This window comes from Neomonachus schauinslandi, chromosome 5 (assembly GCF_002201575.2).
Source record: "Neomonachus schauinslandi chromosome 5, ASM220157v2, whole genome shotgun sequence".
NCBI lineage: Eukaryota > Metazoa > Chordata > Mammalia > Carnivora > Phocidae > Neomonachus > Neomonachus schauinslandi.
Genome location: NC_058407.1, coordinates 117746308 through 117771480, shown reverse-complemented (window position 1 = coordinate 117771480; position 25173 = coordinate 117746308). Strand labels below are relative to the sequence as shown.

Sequence of the window (25173 nt, the reverse complement as noted above, 5' to 3'; positions counted from 1 at the left end):
CGCACGCAGGCCTTGCCTCTCCCGGGCCTTCTCCCTCACGCCGGCCGCAGGGCGGGCGCGCACGCCGAGTGACGCTCAGAGGAGGAAGCGCAGCCCCCTTCCCCTCCCTGGCTGCCCCTGGCCCAGCGGGAGCCCCCCCAGTGCGCCTGTGCGGAGGCCTACTTGATTATGTGTGCCCTCTCCGGGCTCCAGCGTTAGCGGCCGGGTGGAGGTGGGGAGGGAAGAAGACGAGGAGGAGGAGGAGGCGGAGGAGGCGGTGGAGGGGAGGTGGGGGGAGTCAGCAAGGACATGGCTCCTGACTCCTGTGCGGAACGTGAGTGACTGAGCGGCAAAGCCCGAGTGAGCGAGCGGCCGAGCGGCGGGCGGGGGCCGGGGACGTAGGGAAGGGAGCGGGGGTGCGGGTGGCTCTGCGGGGGTAAGTACTAATTGGCTTGCATGTGTTTTTTAATGGTCCCCCCCAACTCCCTCTTAGATGGTCTCTAGCGACCGGCCCGTGTCACTGGAGGACGAGGTCTCCCATAGTATGAAGGAGATGATTGGAGGCTGTTGCGTTTGCTCAGACGAGAGAGGCTGGGCCGAGAACCCGCTGGTTTATTGCGACGGGCACGGCTGCAGCGTCGCGGTGCATCAAGGTAAACACCCAACCGCCCGCCGGGCCGAACTCGGCCTGCTCCCAACCGTCACCGCTTCCCCCACCTTGGCAGCAACTGCCAGTTCCCCTGCCGCCCCTCCCCCCGCCCCGCCCCCGCCCCGTTCCGCGGCCCGGGATTGACTCGGAGGGTCCGCGGCGGGGCGGAGGGGGTGTGGGCTGTGCATGTGGGAGAAAGTGCGTGTGGCCTGGACTGTCATGTGATTCTGCGCTCACTCTCTCAAGTGTCATTTGGCCGCCGCCTGCGCCCGGAGCCGTGGGGCTGGAGACTTTCCGAGGCGGTGGTTGGAGGCGGGGGCCGAGGGGGGGGGGGGGCGTTGCGGGTCGCGGCCTGCGCCCCGGGGGCGACGGGGGGGTGGGCGTGCGCCCCTCGGTGGAGTCCCGGTGGCGGTGGGTTGGTTTGGGATCGTGGAGGCCCCTCCCCCTTCACTGGCTGCCCCGGTCTGCCGCAGTGTGTCTGGAGACTTCCTGTGGCATGGAGTCAGGCTCGGGAATGCCACTCGCTGCGCCGGGGCGGGTCGCGGAGGCAGGGCGGTTGCCCGGGCCCTTTAGATTAGGGAGGGGAGGCGCCGCTGCTTCACCCCAAGCTTTCTGGAGGAGACGCTGCTGCTGCGGACTGGGAGCTTCCTGCGGAGAAGACGGTGGCCTTCCGCCGCCGCCGTCGTGCTGCTGCAGGAGCGGCTTGGCTGAGCTGCCCTGGGCTGGTGTTGTGGCTGTAGAGGCGGCATCTGGCCACTTCCTCAGCTTAAGTAACTGAAGAGAAGAGGAGGTGGTGGTGCGGCCAGTGACTTGGGGAGCATCTTAGCTTATTTCTGGGTGTTTCCATTCGGTGAGTTTTTTGGATATTACAAGAAAGCCGAGGACACTAGTAAGAGAGTTTTCTGGCCATTAAAGTTTCTGACTTTTTCTGTTTCACGTGGTAAGGAAACAACCTAGATAGTTTTTGGGTGGCTCTTCTCTCCCTGTTACTCACCAACCCACCCTGCTTCCCATTTTTGATTTTGGCATGGAGTGATGCAAATATTTAGATACTATCGAATGAGAGAAAGCCTGAACATAAGGGTCTAAAGTGCATTCTTTATAGAATGAAATCTCAGAATTCGTAAGGGAGACTTAGGAGATAGTGGATTAATTACCAGAGTGCAGTTATTCTCATTTGTTTTTTGACAAACACCAAAGTTGCACACCTTCCTTCTTTTAAGGAGTGAAAACAATGTGTGTTGATTCTGATTTTTAAGGTTTTAGAGCTGATATATAGCGTTTCCATCAGTGTTCATTGGCATTTGTGGAGGTATTTCTTAGGAATTGGATTCTAAATTGCCAAGTTTCAATCAGTAAAGTCGTCTCTTAGTATAGAAAACACTCATTTAAACTTTAAGTTTTCTTGACGAGAAGTAGTACTTCTGGGTTAAAATAAAAGTTTTTGGACATTGATGCAGTGTTTCTTGACTGGTAGGACATTTTTACACTGACATGTTTACAAATTTTAAAAGGAATTGCAAGTTTAGCTTTTGGAGTTTTAAAAATTTGTGCTGGTTTTATATTTTAGTGCTTTCCAGTATTTAAGATATTTCAAGCTTCCTCTGAGCAAACTCATGCAAAAATGTCAGTTGGTTATTAGTGTTCTAGGTTTTTGGGAAAATTCAACTTTGAGTTAGTTAAATATCAAAATTTTTTTTTTTTATTTTTAAACTGGAGTGAGATTTAGATCTACTGAAATCACTTATTGGAACATTCACATCATATTTTTAGAAATAAATTTGTGCTTTTTAAAATAATGGCTTTATTGAGATGTGATTCACATACCAGAGAATTCACCCACTCAAAGTGTACAATCCACTGGTTTTAGTACATTCGCAGAGTTTTGTATCTAATTACCACACAGTTCTAGAACATTTTCTTTTTTCTTTCTCTCTCTCTCTTTTTTTTTTTTTTAAGAGAGGGAGGGGTGGGGGTACAGTGGTGGAGAGAGAATCCTAAGCAGACTCCATGCCCAGCACCGAGCAGGTGGCAGGGCTCAGTCTCACAACCCTGAGATCATGACCTGAGGCGAAATCAGGAGTCGGATTCTTTTTTTTTTTTTTTTAACGATTTTATTTATTTTTGACAGAGAGAGAGAATACAAGCGGGGGAAGCAGCAGGCAGAGGGAGAGGGAGGGGCAGGCTCTGGAGCCCTATGTGGGGCTCCATCCCAGGACCCTGGGATCATGACGCAGGGCCAAAGGTGGACGCTTAACCGTCTGAGCCACCCAGGCGCCCCCAGGAGTCGGATTCTTAACCGACTGAGCCACTCGGGCGCCCCAATTTTATTTTTTAATTTTTATTTGTTTCAGGGGTACAGGTCTGTGATTCATAAGTCTTACACAATACATAGCGCTCACCACAACACATATCTTCCCCAATGTCTATCACCCAGCCACCCCATCCCTTCCACCCTCCAGGCACCCCAATTTTAGAACATATTCATCAACCTAACAAGAAACCTTGGACCCGTTAACAGTTACTCTCCGTTTCTCCCCAACTCCCAACACTAGGCAACCACTAGTGTACTTTCTATCTATTGATTTGCTTATTCTGGACAATTTATACAAATGGAAGCATGTCACGCTTAACAATACATTTCATTTTCTTTTCTGCAATATTTTTTGCTTATTTTGACAGGTGATTTGGAATTATTTTTATTAGCCTTATCTAAAATGCTTGATATTTGCGACGCCTGGGTGGCTCAGTCGGTTAAGCATCTGCCTGTGGCTTGGGTCATGATCCCAGGGTGTTGGGATGAGTCCCGTATGGGGCTCCTTGCTCAGCCGGGAGCCTGCTTCTCCCTCTGCCTGCCACTCCCCCTGCTTGTGCTCTCTCTACCTCTCTTTCTGACAAATAAATAAATAAAATCTTTAAAAAATAAAATGCTTGCTATTTAAATTGCAGGATATAGGAGTGAATTTCTGAGTTATTCTTTGTAAAAAAATCTGTTAAATTTTACTCAGTATTTTTCCTATCATAAAATAATAAGTATAATTTGTAGTGCTTATGCTTATCTAAAATAACAAAAGGCTGGTCTTTTAATGTTTTTACTAAAATGTCATACAGGAGTGCCTGGGTAGCTCAGTTCGTTAAGCATCTGCCTTTAGATCAGGTCATGATCCCAGGTCCTGGGATTGAGCCCCATGTTGGGCTCCCTGCTCAGCGGGGAGCCTGCTTTGCCCTCTCCCCACTGTTCCTGCTCTCTCTCTCTCTTTTTATCTCTCTCTCTCAAATAAATAAAATCTTAAACCCCAAAATGTCATAAAATTTTTATTAGGTGGTAACATAAGTGATAAATAAAAACATAAAATGTTTTTATTCTTTGCAAAACGTGTATTTTTATATGTATAGTCTGAGAGGTAATTGAGGGCTTTGAAAGGGTATTTGATTTTCCATAATTTAAAAAATTTTAACATATTTTAAAATCTTTTATTTCCCAATAGCTTGCTATGGCATTGTTCAAGTACCCACTGGACCATGGTTTTGCAGGAAATGTGAATCTCAGGAGAGAGCAGCCAGAGTGGTAAGAACTGTTTATCAAAAACATTAAAATACTTCAATGAAAAAGAAAAACAACTTCAGTGAGTAGCTTAGGATGCTACACATTTAGTTTCAGTTTGAAGGGTTTTCAGTTTTTTGTTCAAATATTGAATTTGGGCCAAATATTGACTTAACAGTTTTAAATCAATTTTATAAACTGTGAAAAACAAATTGAACCACATAAGTATTTGTTGAGGGATACTTTGAATGGATAAAACATAAAGTTGTATTTGGGCTTTAGTTCTAGCTACTGTTTTGAAGGGTTAAATTGGCTGTAGAACATAAGGAAGTTAAGGTGATAATTCTGCTAGGTTCTGCTTAATGAATAAAAAAACACAAGAGTTTAACCACTGTATTCTTTTTACTACATCTGCATGTGTATAGTTTAACTTTGAATGCTCAGTATTTTCACACATTCAGTTCTTTTGGCAAAGCAACATAAAAATTTTCCTTTCTTACTTGTCTGGCTACCTTCTTTCTGAACACTTTTGTAAACTTCTTGTAGTCATGAGGGAGGTATGTTTATTCTTTGTGGTCCAAAGCGTTTTTTTTCAATTGAACTTCTGGAAATAACAGGGAGAAATAGATTTAATCTTCATTAATCATATAAAAGTATTACCATTTGCAGTGTGATAGTTCCTTCTTTTTGGTGTTGGCTAGAGAATTTGACAGAGGTAGAAAACAAACATTTGAACTTCTTCTTTTTTTTTTTTTTTAAAGATTTTATTTGACAGAGAGACGCAGCAAGAGAAGGAACATAAGTAGGGGGAGTGGGAGAGGGAGAAGCAGGCTTCCCGCTGAGCAGGGAGCCCGATGTGGGGCTTGATCCCAGGACCCTGGGATCATGACCTGAGTTGAAGGCAGACGTTAACGACTGAGCCACCCAGGCGCCCCATTTTGGCTTTATTTCTTAGGATATGGGGCCATTCAAGGTTTTAAAGAAGAGGCGCAACTTCCTTTAATTTCTTATAGCATACAGTTATAAAAGATAAGGTCTTTTATAAGAAACAAAAACTGATTATAAGTTTAAATAAGCAGAGAAAGGGCATTTTATATATATTTTTTTATTTTATTACTATTTTTTAGATTTTATTTATTAATTTGACAGAGAGAGACACAGCGAGAGAGGGAAAACAAGCAGGGGGAGTGGGGGAGGGAGAAGCAGGCCTCCCGCGGAGCAGGGAGCCTGATGTGGGGCTCGATCCCAGGACCCTGGGACCATGACCCGAGCCGAAGGCAGATGCCCAGCGACTGAGCCACCCAGGTGCCCCATATTTTTTATTTATTTTTTTTAAGATTTTATTTTTTAAGGGGCACCTGGGTGTTGCAGTTGGTTAAAGCAACTGACTCTTGGTTTTGGCTCAGGTCGTGTTCTCAGCACAGGCTGTTCTCAGGTCATGTTCTCAGCAATGGGCTCCATGCTCAGCACTGGGCTCCGCACTCAGTGTGGAGTCTGCTCGAGATTCTCTCTCTGGGCTCCCGGGTGGCTCAGTCAGTTGAGTGTCTCCCTTCTGCTCAAGTCAGGATCCTGGGGTCCTGGGATCAAGCTCCGCATGGGGCTCCCTGCTCAGCGGGGAGTCTGCTTCCCCCTTTTCTTCTGCTCCTCCACCCCGCTCATTCTCTCTCTCTTTCAAATAAAATATTTAAAGGAAAAAAAAAAAGATTCTGTCTCCCTCTGCCCCTCCCTGCCCCTCCCCCTGCTTGCTCGTGCAGGCGCTCTCAGATAAAATCTTAAAGAGAGCACAAATATGGGGAGTGAGAGAGGGAGAAGCAGGCTTCCCATTTAGTGGGGAGCCCCATGTGGGGCTTGTCCCCAGGACCCTGGGATCATGACCTGAGCCGTGAAGGCAGACTCTTAATGACTGAACCACCCAGGCGCCCCAAAGATTTTATTTTTAAGTAATCTCTACACCCAACAGGGGGCTTGAACCCACAACCTGAGATCAAGAGCCTCATGCTCTACTGACTGAGTCAGGCACCCCAAGGGCAGGTTAATATAAGGATATTGGAGCCAAGAAGCCTAACATGGAAATGTATTCGTGACTTAGAAAGGGAATTGAATTAGTTTTTTTTTGGTTGGTTAAGGGTCTGCCTTTCGCTCAGGTCATGATCTCAGGGTCCTGGGATCGAGCCCCATATCAGGCTCTCTGCTTGGCAGGGAGTCTGCTTCTCCCTCTCACTCTCCCTCTGAGTGCTCTCTGAGCGCTCTCTCTCTCTCTCTCAAATAAAATCTTTAAAAAAAAAAAAAAGGTTATTTATTTGAGAGAGCGCGTGACCCTGAGAGCCTGAGCTGGGGGAGGGGCTGAGGAAGAGAATCTTTCTTCTTTTTTTTTTTTTTTTAAAGATTTTATTTATTTATTTGACAGAGAAAGACACAGCGAGAGAGGGAACACAAGCAGGGGGAGTGGGAGAGGGAGAAGCAGACTCCCCGCCGAGCAGGGTGCCCGATGCGGGACTCGATCCAGGGACTCCAGGATCATGACCTGAGCCGAAGGCAGTTGCTTAACCAACTGAGCCACCCAGGCGCCCTCTTCTTTTTTTAATTTATTTTTTATTTTTTTAAGATTTTCATTATTCATGAGAGACCTAACTGACTGAGCCACCCAGGCACCCAGGAAGAGAATCTTTCACTCAGACTCCCTGCTGAGCGAGGAGCCAGCCGAGGGCTCTGTCCCACAGCCCATGAGATCATGAACTGAGCTGAAACCAAGAGTGGGACGCTTAACTAATTGAACCACCCAGGTGCCCCAAATTAGTCTTTTTTTTTTTTTAAGTAAATCCTTCCCTTTTGGTAATCATTACTTTGTTTATTTTAAAAGTAATTTCTATGCCAAGGTAGGGCTCGAACTCATGCTGTTAGACTGAGTCAGTCAGGCACCCCAAGAATTGAATTAGTCTTAATCTTAATTCTGCTTTTATTTGTGTGTCGGCTTTATTCTTTTCTGCAGGTTTTCTCTGCTACTGGCTTTTTACTGTCAGATTCTATGTTAAATGTTCTATAACAATTATCTGGTTTAGTCATCTTTTCAAACCTTTGAGGTATTTTGTTGTTCTCATTTTATGGATAAAGACATCATAGTTTTAAGAGAAATGCATATCTAGTTGGAGGCTGGGCTGTGATTAAGCTCTCAACCATCATGTTCTGTATTGCCTCCTGTGGTGAAAGTGGCCATACTTCAGCTCCTAATATTTTCTATTTCCTGTCTCAAGAGACTAAATCTTAAATCTCATCTGAGTCTCATGTTCCTTCCGGTAACAAAAAACTGGGTTGGCTTGGATAAGGTGCCTAGCTCTGGACCAACTAGCCATGGCTAGACAATAGGGTTGCTTAGACACAGAGAGATGTCTGTGGATTTGGGATAGCTCACTTCTCAGAGAAGGGATTTATGAGCTGATGGTACTGTAGCAGAATAATAAAGTTGTAATTTCAGACAAGTAGTTCAGAGTATATAGAATGGATTTGAGGGGGAGGTTAGAAACTGAAAAACTTAGGATGATATTACACTAAAAATGTAAGAGTAGAAAGGAAGGGAGGGAGCGTTTTGAAGGATGAAATGACAAAAATGGATATTGGGTAAAGGAAAGGGAATAATCAAAAGATGATTCTTAGTATCAAGGGTAATCACTGGAATGGTGATGCCATTAATAGTCATAGAGTAATGGTAATAAAGAAAGGACAGCAGGTTTGAAGAATAAGGAAAGTTCTGTTTTGAGCATGTTGGTTTTGATGATGCTAGGATTTTTCATTGGAAATTTAGGATTAAAGAAATGGAATTAAGTTAGAGTTGGAGCTGCATAGAAGAAAGACTGGAAACCAAATGACATTTTTGTTGTTGTTAGAGAAGAGAAAAATGAAGACAGCTATGGTGAATATCCACATTTGGGGAGAGTAAGAAAACAAGTTACCAAGGATGGAAAATGAACTGTCAGGAAAGGAGAACCTGCAGTAGTAACAGACACTTGGTTTCTCAGGAAAGACTAGTTGATAGTGACGTTGCTGTAAGGATGCTGAAGAACTGAGAAAAGTTTCTGAGACCAAATTGTAGTTCCTTTGTTTGGGCAGAACTCTCGTTATAGGTACTGAGGAGAGTAGAGATTGTAGGATAGACGGAATATTGAAAAAGTAAGGAAAGAGGAGAGTTAAGAGTTAGAGATCGAATTTTGTTGGTTTGTTTATTTATTTTTATTTTTTATTTTTTAAAGATTTTATTTATTTGACAGAGATAGAGTCAGCTAGAGAGGGAACACAAGCAGGGGGAGTGGGCGAGGGAGAAGCAGGCCTCCCGCCGAGCAGGGAGCCCGATGCGGGGCTCGATCCCAGGACCCTGGGATCATGACCTGAGCCGAAGGCAGACACTGAATGACTGAGCCACCCAGGCGCCCCGAATTTTGTTGGTTTTTAAGGGAAACTCTTTGTAGGTAGGCATTCATTGTTCAGAAAAAGCACTTGATGGGGCTTCTGGGTGGCTCATATGGTTGAGCATCTGCCTTCGGCTCCAGTCATGATCCCAAGGTCCTGGGATCGAGCCCCACATCAGGCTCCTTGGTCGGGCAGGAAGCCTGCTTCTCCTTCTATCTCTACTGCTCCTCCTGCTTGTGCCCTCTCGTCCTCTCTGTCAAATAAATAAAATGTTTAAAAACAAAACAAAACACTTGAATTGCTTCATTTACCTCAAGTGAACATGTATTTTTGCTGAAGATTTTTTTTTAAAGATTTTATTCATTTGAGAGAGAGAAGGAGAGAGGGAGAGTGCACAAGCAGGGGGAGAGGCAGAGGGGAGGGAGAAGCAGACTCCCCGCTGAGCAGGGAGCCCGACTGGGGCTCGATCCCAGGACCCTGAGATCATGACCTGAGCTGAAGGCAGGTGCTTAACCGACTGAGCCACCCAGGCGCCCCATGCTGAAGATACTTTATTAGGCCTTAAAACTGTTTGGGAACCACTCTCTGCTGGTTAGAGGTTAAAACTCTGATGACTGTTTTGTATTTAATGAGTATTTGTTCTTAATTACCACAGGCTGAAGAGATTTACTAGAAATGTTATATATTTATATACTTTTAATGGGATAAAGAGGATATGTTAGGTTTTAAATATTCTACTTTGAAAACATGGTGAGTGGATTGTGAAAGAAAATAAAATGGCCAAAAGCCCATTAAGAATTTGCATTATTTAGGGGCGCCTGGGTGGCTCAGTCGTTAGGCATCTGCCTTCGGCTCAGGTCATGATCCCAGGGTCCTGGGATCGAGCCCCGCATCGGGCTCCCTGCTCCGCGGGAAGCCTGCTTCTCCCTCTCCCACTCCCCCTGCTTGTGCTCTCTCTCTCTCGCTGTGTCTCTCTCTGTCAAATAAATAAATAAAATCTTTAAAAAAAAAAAAAAAGAATTTGCATTATTTAGGTATTGCTATTCTAGCTCTAAATGAAAAGACTATTTTCTACAGGAGGTGAGATGTAACTTTTTCCTACTGTTCTGCCTCTTTTTATTGTAGTTCTTCCTGGCTTACCATTGTCAGGGAAGAACTGCTGGATGGAATGTAAATCAAAATTTCAGGGATTGACCTAGGGTTTGCACATTTTGTTTTTTTTTAAGATTTTATTTATTTGACATAGGGAGAGAGAGAGCACAAGCAGGGGGAGCGGCAGGCAGAGGGAGAAGCAGGCGCTGATCAAGGAGCCCAATGTGGGGCTCGATCCCAGGACCTCCTGGGATCATGACCTGAGCTGAAGGCAGATGCTTAACTGACTCTGAGCCACCCTGGCTCCCCCACATTTTATTTTTTAATTTTTGCTTAATGAAAATACATAATGCAAAAAAAGTCACTATATATCTTTAAAACCATCTGAACTGTATACTTAACTGTATTATGTATTTACATTTAATTTTATTGAGTAAAATTATATTAATATATATTTGTTATAAATAGGTATGGATATAGAACATATAATAAATATTCCCTACCTGGGGAACTAAGGTAGATTCTTCATATTTGCCCCAAATCTTGCCTTCTTCTTAAAATAATAAATAAAAAAATTAAGTTGAAATACTTTTGTACTCTCCCCAGTCTGAGTCATCCATTATCCTTTTAGTGGCTATTAGGACCATCTCTCTTTTTTCTTTCCAGTTTCATTGGGATGTAATCGACCTATAACATTGTATTGATTTAAGGTATACAATGGAATGATATGATACATATATATACATATATTGCAGAATGATTACTAAAATGAGTTTAGTTAACATCTGTTCTCACATAGTTGCAATTTTTTTTTTTTTTAAGATTTTATTTATTTGAGAGAGAGAGGTAGCAAGAGAGAGCACGAATGGGGTAGGGTGGGTTGGGTGGGTGGGGAGGAGGGACAGAGGGAGAGGCAGAAGCAGGCTCCCCCCTGAGCAGGGAGCCCGCCTCAGGGTTTGATCCTAGGACCCTGGGATGATGACCTGAGCCAAAGGCAGATACTTAACCAACTGAGGCATCCAGGCGCCCTTGCAATTTTCTTTTGATGAGAACAATTTTTTTTTTTAAAAGATTTTATTTATTTGACGGAGACACAGCGAGGGAGGGAACATAAGCAGGGGGAGTGGGAGAGGGAGAAGCAGGCTTCCTGCGCAGGGCTCAATCCCAGGACCCTGGGATCATGACCTGAGCCAAAGGCAGACACTTAACGACTGAGCCACCCAGGCACCCCTTGATGAGAACTTTTAAGATTTATTCTTGGGGCACCTGGTTGACTCAGTTGGTAGAGTATAGGACTCTTAATCTCACGGTTGTGAGTTCAACCCCCATGTTGGGTGTAAAGCTTACTTATACACAGAACTTTCATATACACAATACAGTATTGTTAATTATAGTCACCATGCTATATATTCCACTCCCAGAACTTACCGTATAACTGAAAGTTTTTACCTTTTGATCAACCACCACACACCTTTTCCCCACCCACCATCCACTGCCTTTGGCAACCGCCACTCAGTTTTCTGTTTCTGTGAGACCGGTTCTTTTAGATTCCAAACGTAAGTGAGGTCGTATAGTACAGATGGACCTCTGACTTAGGATTTTTTGACTTTACAGTGCTGTGAAAGCAGTATGTATTCAGAAGAAACCATATTGCAAATCTTATTTTTTGATCTTTTCCCAGACTAGTGATATGCAGTATAATATGCTTGTGATGCTGGGCAGTGGCAGCTAGCCAGCGCTGCCAGTCAGCTGCCAACTCAATCAGGAGGGCAAACAACAGATAGCTTAGGACCATTCTCTACCCTTACAAGCACTCTGTTTTTCACCTCCAGTGCAGTCGTCAATAAATTACATAAGGTATTCAACACTTTATTATAAAACAGGATCTGTGTTAAGATGATTTTGCTCAGCTGTAAGCTAAGTGTTGTGAGCACATTTCACACTACGCTAGGCTATGATATTTGGTAGGTTAGGTGTATTAAATACATTTTCAACTTACGATATTTTCAACTTACGGGTTTATTGGGACATAACTCCATTGTACGCTGAGGAAGATCTGTATTTGTCTAATTTGTTTCACTTAGCATAATGCCTTCCATCTGTGTTGTTGCTAACAGCATGATTTTCTTCTTTTTTATGGCCAAATAATATTCCTGTGTGTGTGTGTGTGTATGTGTGTGTGTGTATGTGTATCTCACGGTCTATGTTTTTATACTGCATGTGTGTATTTATAAATATCATTTAGTATTATAGGAATGGCATCATATTGTATATATGTTCTGCAACTTGTGATATAGCTGCATTAATACATACTGATTTAGTTCATTCTTTTTATCTGCTTTTTAGTGTTTTGTCACAGAATGTACCACAATTTAATTTCCTTTTTTAATTTTTGTTTTTAAATTTAATTTCTTTATTGATTGTCATTTAGGTTTCTGATTTTTCACAATCACAAATAGTGCTGCAGTGAACATATACGTAGACATAATGAAGCTTGGTGTTTTTGTTTATTTTTTTTAAAGAGATAGTGGGGGGAGGGGCAGAAGGGGAGGGAGAGAGAAAGGATCTTAAACAGCTCCATGCCCAGTGCGGAGCCCCTTGGGCTCGATCTCACAGTAGTGAGATCATGAGCTGAGCTGAAATCAAATTAGGAGTCGGATGCTTAACCAACTGAGCCACGCAGGTGTCCCAGAAAGCTTGGTGTTTTTAAAAAATATAGTCTGAGAGTCTGTATTAATAGGCAGGTTTTAATTTGTTTACGGTTATAATAGTGACTGGTATATTTGGGCTTATTTCAAAAGTTTTATTTTCTGTTTTCTATTTACCATGCCTTTTTTCTTTCGCTTTTCCTTCAGTTGGAGTGATTGAATGTTCTTTATTCCTTTTTATTTTAAACATTTTTTTAAGGATTTTATTTATTTATTTGAGAGAGAGACAGAGAGAACACAAGTGGGGTGAGGGGCAGAGGGAGAAGCAGACTCCCTGCTGAGCAGGGAGCCCAATGGCGGGGTTTGATCCCGAGATTCTGGGATCATGACCTGAGCCGAAGGCAGATGCTTAACTGACTAAACCACCCAGGTGCCTCTGTTCCTTTTTTTTTTCTTTTTTAATCCTGTGTTGATTTGGAGAGTATATATTCTACTTTTTTTCTGTTAGTGATTGCCCTAAAGTTTTAATGTGCATACTTTGTATTTTAAAGATTTTTTTTTTTATTTATTTATCTGAGAGAGAGAATGAGATAGAGAGAGAGAGCATGAGAGGGGGGAGGGTCAGAGGGAGAAGCAGACTCCCCGCTGAGCAGGGAGCCTGATGTGGGACTCGATCCCGGGACTCCAGGATCATGACCTGAGCCGAAGGCAGTCGCTTAACCAACTGAGCCACCCAGGCGCCCCATACTTTGTATTTTAAATGAGTCAAAAAGTAATACAACCAAAATCTCAGGATTCCTTGTATTCCCATCTTTCCCTAGCAAAATCTGTTATTGTCTGTATTTTAATTCCATCTGATTTATTTATTTGTTTGTTTGAAGGGGGGAGGGTGAGAAGGAGAGAGAGAATCCCAAGCAGGCGCCACTCCCAGCATGAATTGGATGTGGGGCTCGATCTCACAACCCTGAGATCATGACCTGAGATGAAATCAAGAGTTGGATGCTTAACTGACCCCAAATTCCACCTTCCTTTTAATTTCCCAAATTAGTAGCTTTGTGTGTGTTTTTTAAATTTCATTTTTAAATTTATTTTTTTTAAGATTTTATTTATTTGAGAGAGAGAGTGAGGGAGAGAGAAAAGGAGCTGGGAGAGGGGCAGAGGGAGAAGCAGACTCCCCGGTGAGCAGGGAGCCCGATGCAGGGCTCCATTCCAGGACCCTGGGATCATGACCTGAGCTAAAGGCAGATGCTTAACCGACTGAGCCACCCAGGCGCCCCAGTTGTTTTTTAATAGGTATTTGTAATTTAGACCTAAGATTACTGAAGTTTTGCTCAACTGTTTGTTTCCCTTGCTGCTTTATGGGTCATTTCCTTTTTTTTTTTTTTTTTTTTAATTACCCAGTTCTAGTGTTCCCCTCCAGAGTCTTTGACTACTAAGTAGTAAGCAAGCTATATTAGTCTTTTTATGTCTAGAATGTTATTATTTTGCTCTCATCTATGCTAGTTTGAGTTCTAGAGTCATAGTTGTTTTCCTGTAAGTAAAGATCTTATTCTAGTTTGTCTTCTGGTGTCTAATTGTGGTAAACAGAAAATCTGTTGACATAGTGCTTATCCTGCTTTGAAGTTGATTTGCTTTTTCATTCTGTGGACTCAATGTTTTTTTTCATCTTGGAAAATTTTCTGCTCTTTCTTCAGGTATCACCTCATTTAATTTTTTTCTGGAACTGTTACTTAGGTGTATGCTTGGGATTCTTGTTCTTTTCTTCATGTATTTTGTTATTTTTAAAAAATTTTTTTAGATTTTATTTGAGAGGGAGAGAGAGAGCGAGAGAGAGTGAGCTCGCACACAAGCAAGAGCAGGGAGAGGGAGAAACAGACTCCCCGCTGAGCAGGGAGCCCGACTTTGGGCTCGATCCCGGGATCCTGGGATCATGACCTGAGCCGAAGGCAGACGCTTAATGGACTGAGCCACCCAGGCACCCCTCTTTATGTCTTTTTTTTTTTTTTTAAGATTTTATTTATTTATTTGAGAGAGAGAATGAGATAGAGAGAGAGAGCATGAGAGGGGGGAGGGTCAGAGGGAGAAGCAGACTCCCTGCTGAGCAGGGAGCCCGATGCGGGACTCGATCCAGGGACTCCAGGATCATGACCTGAGCCGAAGGCAGTCGCTTAACCAACTGAGCCACCCAGGCGCCCTCTCTTTATGTCTTTTAATTTCTCTTTCGTATTTTCTATTTTCTCTCTCCATTATGGATAATCTCTTTAGCTGTGTCTTGAAATTTATGCTTATTGTTAACCCAGTCATTGAATTTCTTTTCTGAGTAAATCATACCTACAATTTCTATTTTATTTTTCAATTTGCCCTTTTTTCCCCATAATATTTTGCTATTTTTGCCTTATGGATGATATTCCTTTATTATTTGAACATTTAAAACATACTTATTTTAGGGGCACCTGGCTGGGTCACTTGGTGGAGCATGTGACTCTTGATCTCACAGTCTTGAGTTCAAGTCCCACATTGGGCATAGAGATTACTAAAAAAACCTTACTTTAATACTTCAGAGATTTTAGAATTCTTTCATTTGTTTTGTTAACTCTGGTGGTAGACATCTTCATGTACTTTGTAATTTTTGGTTATGAGCTAATCCTCAGGAGTTGTTGTCTTCTTTGGATTCCTGTTCCTCTAGGAACACAGTGAAGATGTTGCTGTGGGGAGTTTGTGCGTTTGCGGTCTCTGAAGAACCGTGTTTGCCCCCTAACAAAGATCAGATTACGGTAGCTTCTACAAATTAGGAATTTACAAATTTACAAATTCTTTCATTTAAAAGGAGTTCAAAAGGCCTTTTAAAACTTTTTGACAACTCTGTGACATCAATTGGGGTCAGGCTTTTTTTTTTGTCTTCCTATTATGCCAACCTTAGCACATGGTTTTCATTTTCAGGGTTGTCCCACAGTCAGAGCATGGCAGCTGGAACTTCAGTCATTGTGACCTGCAGAAAGAAGTTCCAGGCAGAAGGGGGGGGATGGTAAAGTTAAAAGTGGTTTTCCTCCCAGCTGACTTCTTCTCTTAACGTTTTCCTGAAGTCCCAGTCAACAAGTTATGCTTAGTTTTACTGGCTTTTAATTGTTAGACTTCAAAATATGGGTCATTTGAAGAACTGAATAAAATTGGTGTTTTGTTAGGAGGGAAGAACGGTAGAATGGTTTTGGGGTGGTAACCAGCCAACTCTGTCAGATTTTGCCTACTGAAGTTCACTGCTCCAGACTAATTTTTAAATTTGTTTCTTGACTGGAATCTGGTACCCTTTAGATAATGAATTTTGGGCCCCACACTCTCTCAGTGTAGGCTTGAATTTCTGGTTTTTCTAGAGTGACCCCTCTACTTATGTCCAGAACTAGCATCTCACTTCAGTGCAGCTTCTCTAGTCTTAACTGGTCTAGGCCATGTTTTTCTCTAATAAATTCCCCTTTGGTTGTATAATAGGCCCTTAACAGCTCCTGTCCTTGTGCAGGGAACCCAGTTAGAACTTTTTTTGTCTGTGTGTCTAGGGTCTGTGCTAGTGTGATAGTCAGTTCCAATCTCTAGGGGTGTATATTAGATCTGATATCTTCATTGACTGCCATAGCTTCAACTAATGTTCATCTTTTTTTTTTTTTTTTTTAAAGATTTTATTTATTTATTTGAGAGAGAGAGAGCACACGAGAGGGGGGAGGGTCAGAGGGAGAAGCAGACTCCCCGCTGAGCAGGGAGCCCGATGCGGGGCTCGATCCCAGGACCCTGGGACCATGACCCGAGCCAAAGGCAGTCACCCAACCAACTGAGCCACCCAGGTGCCCCCTAATGTTCATCTTTTTAGCTTTTCTTTTTTATTTCTGCTACCTGGAGATTAACCTTTATCTACATAATTAAAAATTGCTTTCAAAGTTATTTATCTTTGATTTCTGAGTGCAAGACGCAGTTGCAGTTTTAAAATTTCATAATTTTATTTCTGTGCAAGCTGTTTAACTTGTATACTTTAATGGAATGCCTTCAGAGTTAACCATCTGCTAGCATTTTTTCTCCTATTGCTGATTCATATCTAATATTTGCCTTTGTAGCTTTAAAAGAGGTGCTTTTAGAAAGTTAACAGATTTAGTGCTTACCACCATAGATAAAAAGTAAATGGCCAGGGCGCCTGGGTGGCTCAGTTGGTTAAGCTACTGCCTTCGGCTCAGGTCATGATCCTGGAGTCCCGGGATCGAGTCCCGCATCGGGCTCCCTGCTCGGCAGGGAGTCTGCTTCTCCCTCTGACCCTCCTCCCTCTCATGCTCTCTGTCTCTCATTCTCTCTGTCTCAAATAAATAAATAAAATCTTTAAAAAAAAAAAAAAAAAAAAAAAAAAAAAAAAGTAAATGGCCAATTTCTGTTGTCTCTCTTGATTCTTCTTTTACTATGAGAAAAGCCTAGCATGTCTGACATGAAGTACGTGCTTAATACTTGTTTTATTCTTTTCTAACCTGCCTATGCAACTAGTAAGAGAAATGAAATCATAGGAATGTATTGATACCTTGCCCAGCATATGGTATCTATTTATTCCTTTTTTTAGATCAGATTTAATTTTTTTTTTTAAGATATAATTTCTGTGTTTATCAAAGTGATAAATGCATAGTCAAAGTCAGGTATTCCGAAAACTTCTCTCACACAAATAAAGCAGTACCTTGCTGCTTGACTCTTGAACCCTAATCTCATTCTTCAGAAGCAGGCTCTTTTGGCTGCTCCTTCTGGTATTTACTTGCATATTTTTTTTTTTTTAAGATTATTTATTTTTTAGAGAGAGAGAGCACAAGCAGGTGGAGTAGCAGGGAGAGGGAGAAGCAGGCTTCCCACTGAGCAAGGAGCCTGACATGGGGCTTGATCCTAGGACCCTGGGATTATGACCTAAGCTGAAGGCAGATACTTAACCAACTGAATCACCCAGGCATCCCTCAAGTTTATTTATTTATTTATTTATTTATTTTTAAAGATTATTTTATTTATTTGACAGAGAAAGACACAGCGAGAGAGGGAACACAAACGGGGAGTGGGAGAGGGAGAAGCAGACTCCCCGCCGAGCAGGGAGCCCGATGCGGGACTCGATCCCGGGACTCCAGGATCATGACCTGAGCTGAAGGCAGCCGCTTAACCAACTGAGCCACCCAGGCGCCCCCCTCAAGTTTATTTTTCTTAGTAATCTCCAAACCTGGTAGGGGTTTTGAGCTCAATACCAGGATTAAGAGTTGTGTGCTCTACCAACTGAGCCAGCCAGGTGCCCCTATAAGCAGCTATTCTTGACATATCAGTTTTAGTAGTTGCCTTTCAGTATATCACAAATTTTCATTAAATCAGTGGTGTTAAACAGTAATATTTACACTATTATTACTATTTAAATATTTATTTGTGAGCCAAAAGTATACTGATTGTTTGCTTGTATTTTTTTTATTTCCCTGGGATTAATCGTATTTTCATTTTCTTTGTATTCTTTTTTTTAATACTTTTTTTTAAGATTTTATTTATTTTTTAAGACTTTATTTGTCAGAGAGAGAGAGAGAACATGAGCGAGCACAAGCAGGGGGAGTGACAGGCAGAGGGAGAAGCAGGCTCCCCTCTGAGCAAGGTGCCCAATGTGGGACTTGATCCCCGGCCCTGGGACCATGACCTGAGCCAAAGGCAGATGCTTAACTGACTGAGCCATCCAGGCATCTTCTTAAATTCTTTATCTAAGGCTAAATCTTTGTATATCCTCTAGTTGCTGCTTCATATAATCTTCCAAATGATTGGGGTGCCTAGGTGGCTTCTCCCCACTCAGTGGGGAGCCTGCTTCTCCCTCTCCCTCTCCCTGCTGCTCCCTCTACTTGTGGTTACTCTATCTCTGTCAAATAAATAAATAAAATCTTAAAAAAAAAATCTTCCAAATGATTAATGAATCAGGTAGTCTGTTAATAAAATTTTCAATTAATTCCCTTTTCCTTTTCCTCTCTCCCTCCTCTCCCTTTTTTTCTCCTCCTCTCTTTCCATCTTCTTCCCCTCTCCCTCTGTCCTTCTCTCTTCCCTCTTCTCTCCCTTCTGCCTCTTCCTCTCCCTCCTCTTCCATTTTTCCTTCCTCCTCCTTTCCTTTTTAAACTAGTAGACCTTCTGGGTACCATCTCCCTGCTGTCATTTGGGCTGGTTTCTCTTTAGGCCTGGATCTTTCCCTCACTATCGTCTTGGGGGAGTTTCTTTATTTCTTTCTTATTTTGGATTCTGTTTTATAATGCTTCATTCCCCCGTTTCATCTTTAATTGTTTATTTTGTTTCAGTGGGTACCTCTAGTAGCTTCATAGGAAATGGTGCATGAGAAATAATTTTTTAAAGATTTTGCATGTTTGATAAAATTGGTAGCTTTACCATCTTGAATAGTAGTTTGGCTGACTATAGAATTCTTGGTTGGAAATAATTTTTTTTTTTTTAAAGATTTTATTTATTTATTTGAGAGACAGCCTGGGGAGAGAGCTCAGGAGCAGTGGGGAGGGGCAGAGGGAGAGGGAGAAGTAGGCTTCCCACTGAGCAGGGAGCCCGATGCTCGGCTCCATCCCAGGGCCCTGGGATCATGACCTGAGCTGAAGGCAGACGCTTGACTGACTGAGCCACCCAGGTGCCCCTGGAAATCATTTTCTTTCAGAATTTTGGTGATTTGCTTTTTAGGTTCAGTGTTTCTGTTAGAGGTCCAGTAAAGTTCTGATTTCTAATACTTTGTATGTGATTGTTTTCTCTGGATTTTGTGTTTTTTTGTTTTGTTTTTTTATCCAGGTTATTTCTGATATTTTTCATGGTAGCATGTTTCCCCTCACTCATTGTAAAGGGCACACAGTGGCCCTTTTGATTTGGTAAATCATGTTAGGGAACATAAGTTCAGTTAATGGTAAAATTTTTTTTGATTATTTCTTTGATGATTTGCTTAGTTCTGTTATTTTTCTGTATGGTTTTTTATTTGTATATTGGACTTTTGAACTAATTTTCCAGTTTTTAATATTTTGTGTTTATCTGGTTTTTTTTTTTTCCCACTTTCTGAGGCAGTTCCTTACTTTGTCTTCTAACCCTTCACTTAAATTTCTGAAGTCTGTTATACTCTGTGTTCTTTATTTTTTACATCTGTTTTTATTTCTTGTATGCAGTATCTTTTTTTTTTTTTAATTGAAGTGTAGTTGATGCATAATGTTACATTATTTTCAGGGGTACAACATAGTGATTCCACAACTCTCTATGGTATGCTGTGCTCATCACAAGTATAGCTATCTGTCACGATATATATAATGCTGTTACACAATTACTGACTATATTTCTTATGATGTGCCTTTTCATCCTTGTGACTTATTCGTTCCATAACTAGAGGCCTGTATCTCCTACTCCCCCATCACACATTTTGCCCATTCCCTCAGTCAATCACCAGTTTTTGGATTTATGGGTTTGTTTTTGCTTATTTTCTTTGTTCATTCATTTGTTGTGTTTAGATCCCACATATAAACAAAATTGAATGGTATTTCTTTTTCTGACTTATTTCACTTAACATAATACTCTCTAGATCCATCCCTGTTTTGGCAAACGGCAAGATCTCATTCTTTTTTTATGGCTCAGTTATACTTCATTGTGTGTTTGTATGTATGTGTACACACACTACATGTTCTTTATTCATTTATTTATCCATGGACACTTAAGTTGATTCTATATCTTGGTTATTGTAAATAATGCTGCAATAAACATAAAGGTACATATATTTTTTTGGATTCGTGTTTTCATTTTCTCTTGGTAAATATTCAGTAGTGGAATTATTAGATCATATGCTAATCTATTTTTTTAAAAGATTTTATTTATTTATTTTGAGAGAGAGAGAGAGCATATGCTCAGGTTGGGGGAGGGATAGAGGGGGAGAGAGAATCTCAAGCAGATTCCCCTCTAAGTGTGGAGCCTGACGCAGGGCTTGATGTCACAACTGTGATATCGTGACCTGAGCCGAAATCAAGAGTCAGATGCCAGGTGCCCCATGGTAATCTATTTTTAATTTTCGATGAACTTCCATTTTGTTTTCCACAGTGGCTGCACCAATTTATTCTCCCACCATCTGTGCACAAGTTTTCCCTTTATTCCATATCCTTGTCAGCACTTGTTAATTCTTGTGTTTTTGATACTAGCCATTCTTACTAGTGTAAAGTGATAATCTCATTGTGGTTTTAATTTGCATTTCCCTGATGATGAGTGATGTTGAGCATCTTTTCATGTGTTTGTTGGCCATCTGTATGTCTTATTTGGAAAAATATTTCAGGTACTATTTATTTATTTATGAGAGAGCTGAGAGAGAGCATGAGCAGAGGCAGGGGAGAGGGAGAAGCAGGTTCCCTACTGAGCAGGGAGCCAGACACGGGGCTCGATCCCAGGACTCTGGGATCATGACCTGAGCCAAAGGCAGATGCTTAACCAACTGAGCCATCGAGGCACCCCACCCATTTCTTTTTTTATTTATTTATTTTTATTTTTTAAAAGATTTTATTTTTAGGGGTGTCTGGGTGGCTCAGTTGGTTAAGCATCTGCCTTTGGCTCGGGTCATGGTCCTGGGGTCCTGGGATCATGACCGAAGCTGAAGGCAGTTGCTTAAGCAACTGAGTCACCCAGGTGCCTCAAAAAAGATTTTATTTTTAAGTAATCTCTGTACCCATTGTGGGGCTTGAACTCTAGACTCGAGATCAAGAGTCGTACACTCCACTGACTGAGCCACCCAGGTGCCCCCCCGCTCTGCTTTTTTTTTTCCCCCTGCTCATTTTTTTTTTTTTAAGATTTTATTTATTTATTTGACAGAGAGACAGTGAGAGAGGGAACACAAGCAAGGGGAGTGTGAGTGGGAGAAGCAGGCTTCCCGCGTAGCAGGGAGCCCGATGCGGGGCTCGATCCCAGTACCCTGGGATCATGACCTGAGCTGTAGGCAGACGCTTAACGACTGAGCCACCCAGGCACCCCTCCCTGCTCATTTTTTAATTGGATATTTTGGTGTTGAGTTGTAGTTCTTTTTTTTTTTGTAAATTTTGTATATCTTTTTTATTTTTTATCTTTTTAAGTAGGCTCCACACTCAATATGGGCCTTAAACTCATAACCCTGAGATTAAGTGTCACATGCTCCACCTACTGAGCCAGCCAGGTGCCCCTATTTTGTATATATTTAGAATATTAATCCCTTATCAGATACATCATTTGCATATATTTTCTCCCATTCAGTGGGTTGCCTTTTCATTTTGTTGAGGGTTTCCTTTGCTGTGCAAAAGCGTTTTATTTTGATGTAGTCCAGTGATTTATTTTTGCTTTTGTTTCCCTTGCCTGAGGAGACATATCTAGAAAAATGTTTCTATGGCTGATGTCAAAGATTTTAACTGCCAATGTTTTCTTCTAAGAGTTTTCTGGTGTCAGGTCTCACATTGAGGTCTTGAATCAATTTTGAGTTTATTTTTGTGTGTGACTAAGAAAGTGGTCCAGGTTTGTTCTTTGCATGTTGCTGTCCGGTTTTCCCAGCACCCTTTGTTGAAGAGTCTGTCTTTTCCCCATTGTATATTCTTGCTTCTTTTGTTGTAGATTAATTGACCATAAAAGTGTGGGGTTATTTCTGCGCTCTCTATTCTGTTCCACTGATCTGTGTGTCTGTTTTTGTGCCAGTACCATACTGTTTTGATTATTATAGCATTGTATATCTTGAAATCTGGGATTGTGATACCTCCAGCTTTGGTCTTCTTTCTCAAGATTGCTTTGGCCATTTGGAGTCTTGTGGTTCTGTACAAATTTTAGTTTTATTGTAGTTATGTGAAACATGTTCCTGTTTTGTTAGGGATTATAGCTTACTGTGGGTAGTAAGGATATTTTAACAATATTGGTTCTTCCATTCCATGAATATGGAGTATCTTTTGGATGCTATTTTTCTCTTAACTGTGAGGATATTAGTCAGAACGTTTTTTTGTTTTGTTTTGTTTTGTCTCAGTTTTCTGAAGTTTTCGTCTGCTCCTGGGACTTTTTTCCTCAGAATTCCTTTGTATCATTGTTTGGGCCTGTCTTGTTAGAGACTTTGTTTAAAAATGTGGTGACTCTTAGCCACCTATTTGAATTTAAGACAAACTCCTAATGAGTTGATTGGAAGCTGTGTGTATGTGTGTGTGTGTGTGCGTGTGTGGGGGGGCAGGGATTGTTGCTGATTGACTTCGTTATAGGTGATCTAACTGGATTCTTTTATTAGGAGACCACCAGCTGGTTAGCTTATTGAGAGGGAAATCTTCCAATCATCTGTTTCGGATTGACAAACCTGGTTATTCAATATTCTTTGAGCCAGATGTTTGCCGGAATTTCACTATTTACAGTTAGATTTTCAGTTAATTCCTATTTTTCGGTATGGTACCCCTTTCCTCAGCCCTGCCTGGTATCCCCAAATCCAGATTTCCTCGTTTACCCTTTCTGCAATTTTCCAGGATGGGTGTAGTTGAGAAGGAGATTAGTGGGAAGTTCGGTTGTTTTTCAGAGTATATCCCGTCTCTCCTCACCTGAACCCATTCCTTTTGGATACATATACCTCCACCTGTGCATGTGTGACTCCCTATCCCTGATGCCTGGTACCTCCAGTTGCTGCTATATAGTCTAAGATACATTGCTTTTGGGCTTATCTTACTACAACAACCTTTTCTGATTTGTTAAGTCACTTACTACTTGTCTCCTTTCTAGCTTCCGAAATTTTTTTTTTTTCTTTAAAGATTCTATTTATTTATTTGAGAGAGAGAGAATGAGAGACAGAGAGCACGAGAGGGAAGAGGGCAGAGGGAGAAGCAGACCCCCTGCCGAGCAGGGAGCCCGATGTGGGACTCGATCCCGGGACTCCAGGATCATGACCTGAGCCGAAGGCAGTCGCCCAACCAACCGAGCCACCCAGGCGCCCCTAGCTTCCGAAATTTTATAGCTGTTGTCTTCTCTTACGTTCTTTTTCTGTTTGTAGCTTTAGTTCCTATCTCATTTACTGGTGTTCTAGGAAGGAGAGGAGGTAGTTTTTAAGTGGAATTAACTATTTGTGCTTGTGATGTGGTCTTTTACCATCTCTTTCAGGGCTTTGTTTTATGTTTTAGTGTGTTCTTTCTACTTGATTTTTCTTCCCTCACTCCACACACATTTTTGAATTTTTCCATAGATTCTACTTTCCCTTTACATTTTTCACCTTTCATTTTTTGTCTTTTCTCTTTCATTAGCAAGCTTCCTGGAAGAATAAAGCTGTAGTTGATAACTCCACTTCAGTTGTCTGTTATAGTGTAGCCTCTTAGTTGTGCATAATGATTGAGATACAACTTAATTGTCATTTTAAGCAATAGCATATGAAATATGCATTTGCTATAGTATTCTCATCATGGACACTTGTCCATTTTGTCTTTCAGTGACCCTTGTATAGAAGCCCATGTACTAGAAATTCTTTTAATAATTTAGCTTCAGGAAAATTGACTCCCGGTATATTTCCTCCTTTTTCCTAGCTCCCGGATACGCATTCTGTTTTTCTTTTTGTTCTGGCTATCAGGCAGCCTAGAACCAAATCTGGTCTTTAGTTACATCAGTTGTATTAATCTGATTACTAGTATATTTGTTTCTTCCTCCTCCTCCTGTGGGGTTTAGGACTTCACCTCTTATCTCTGTTTCGCTGCGTGTTGATTTCATTCTCTCATACTACAGACTCTCTACTTCATGAGGCTGGAACCATGACTGCTGGCAGCTCTTGGCTCTCATCTTCCCAGCCCCTTCTACCAGAAGAAGGGGCTCTCTTGAAGAATCCTGGGAAGGACTCTGATTGGCCTGTCTTGGATCATGTACCCACCATCCCTGTGGCTGGAGTGGGGAGGGTACTATGAATGGCAACCCTCACTAGAACTACATAGTTGGAGTCAGGGGTAAGAGCAGTTTCCCTAAATCAGGGGGATGTCCTTCATATTGGCTTTCAATGTTCATTTTTCTACTTTTTATTGTTATAATACAGGTTGTTTATCTGTAGGCTGCCTCAAATCCTTTTCTGAAGAAAGTTTGGGTGTAAATAAGTGCATAAGATGTCACAAACTCCTGTTCATTCACCTTTGATACCGTTATATTTGGCTCTTAAGTCCACCACCATTGATTTTGCTGTTAATTTCAAATGGGCAAATCCAAAATTTTTTCAGTTTTCATTCTGTTTGATCCACTTTCAGCATTTAAAACTGTGATTACTCCATTGCTCTGTGATCCCTAGTGCCATTGCAAAAACTGTGATCACTCCATTGCAACTCTCTCTTCTCATGACATTTGGGAAGCTCCTTTCTTCTCTTAACTCTTTAAACATTTCCTTTTGGTTTCCTGTTTGGCATTACTTCCTTACTTCTTTAAAATTTAAGTTACATGATTGCTTTTCTCGCTTGTTTATTTGATTACTTTACCCTATGAAAACTTATGATGCATGCTTGGGGATCTTTTAAGCATCAGTATCACCTAAACAATTTTATTCCAGCCTTCCGATCCATATTTGCAATTACCTTCTGGATATCTCTATTTAGGTATCTTAGGCATCTTAAATTTTATTTCTCTACCACTATAGTCACTGGCATAATTTAAGCTTTAATTTTTTGTCTAGATAATTATAACAGCTTAAATTAACTTATTTAGTTTTGGGTAAGGTGATATATTGACATGGTTCAAAAAAAAGAGATAAACAGTGGGGTGCCTGGGTAGCTCAGTCGGTTAAGCGTCTGACTTCAGCTCAGGTCATGATCTCAGCGTCCTGGGATCAAGCTCCACATCAGGCTCCCTGCTCAGTGGCGAGTCTCCCTCTCCATCTCCTC

At 41.7% G+C, this 25173-nt stretch overlaps 1 protein-coding gene across 1 annotated transcript in view; it reads left to right on the top strand.

The window, feature by feature from the left end:
- Window positions 1-284: 284 nt before the first annotated feature.
- MLLT10 (MLLT10 histone lysine methyltransferase DOT1L cofactor) overlaps window positions 285-25173 on the top strand; it is a 223585-nt gene continuing 198696 nt past the window's right edge. The window contains exons 1-3 of the mRNA XM_044915534.1: window positions 285-339; window positions 473-632; window positions 4117-4196. Coding sequence (XP_044771469.1) covers window positions 473-632; window positions 4117-4196 — 240 coding nt within the window. The 5' untranslated portion in view covers window positions 285-339. The remainder of the gene's footprint in view (window positions 340-472; window positions 633-4116; window positions 4197-25173) is intronic.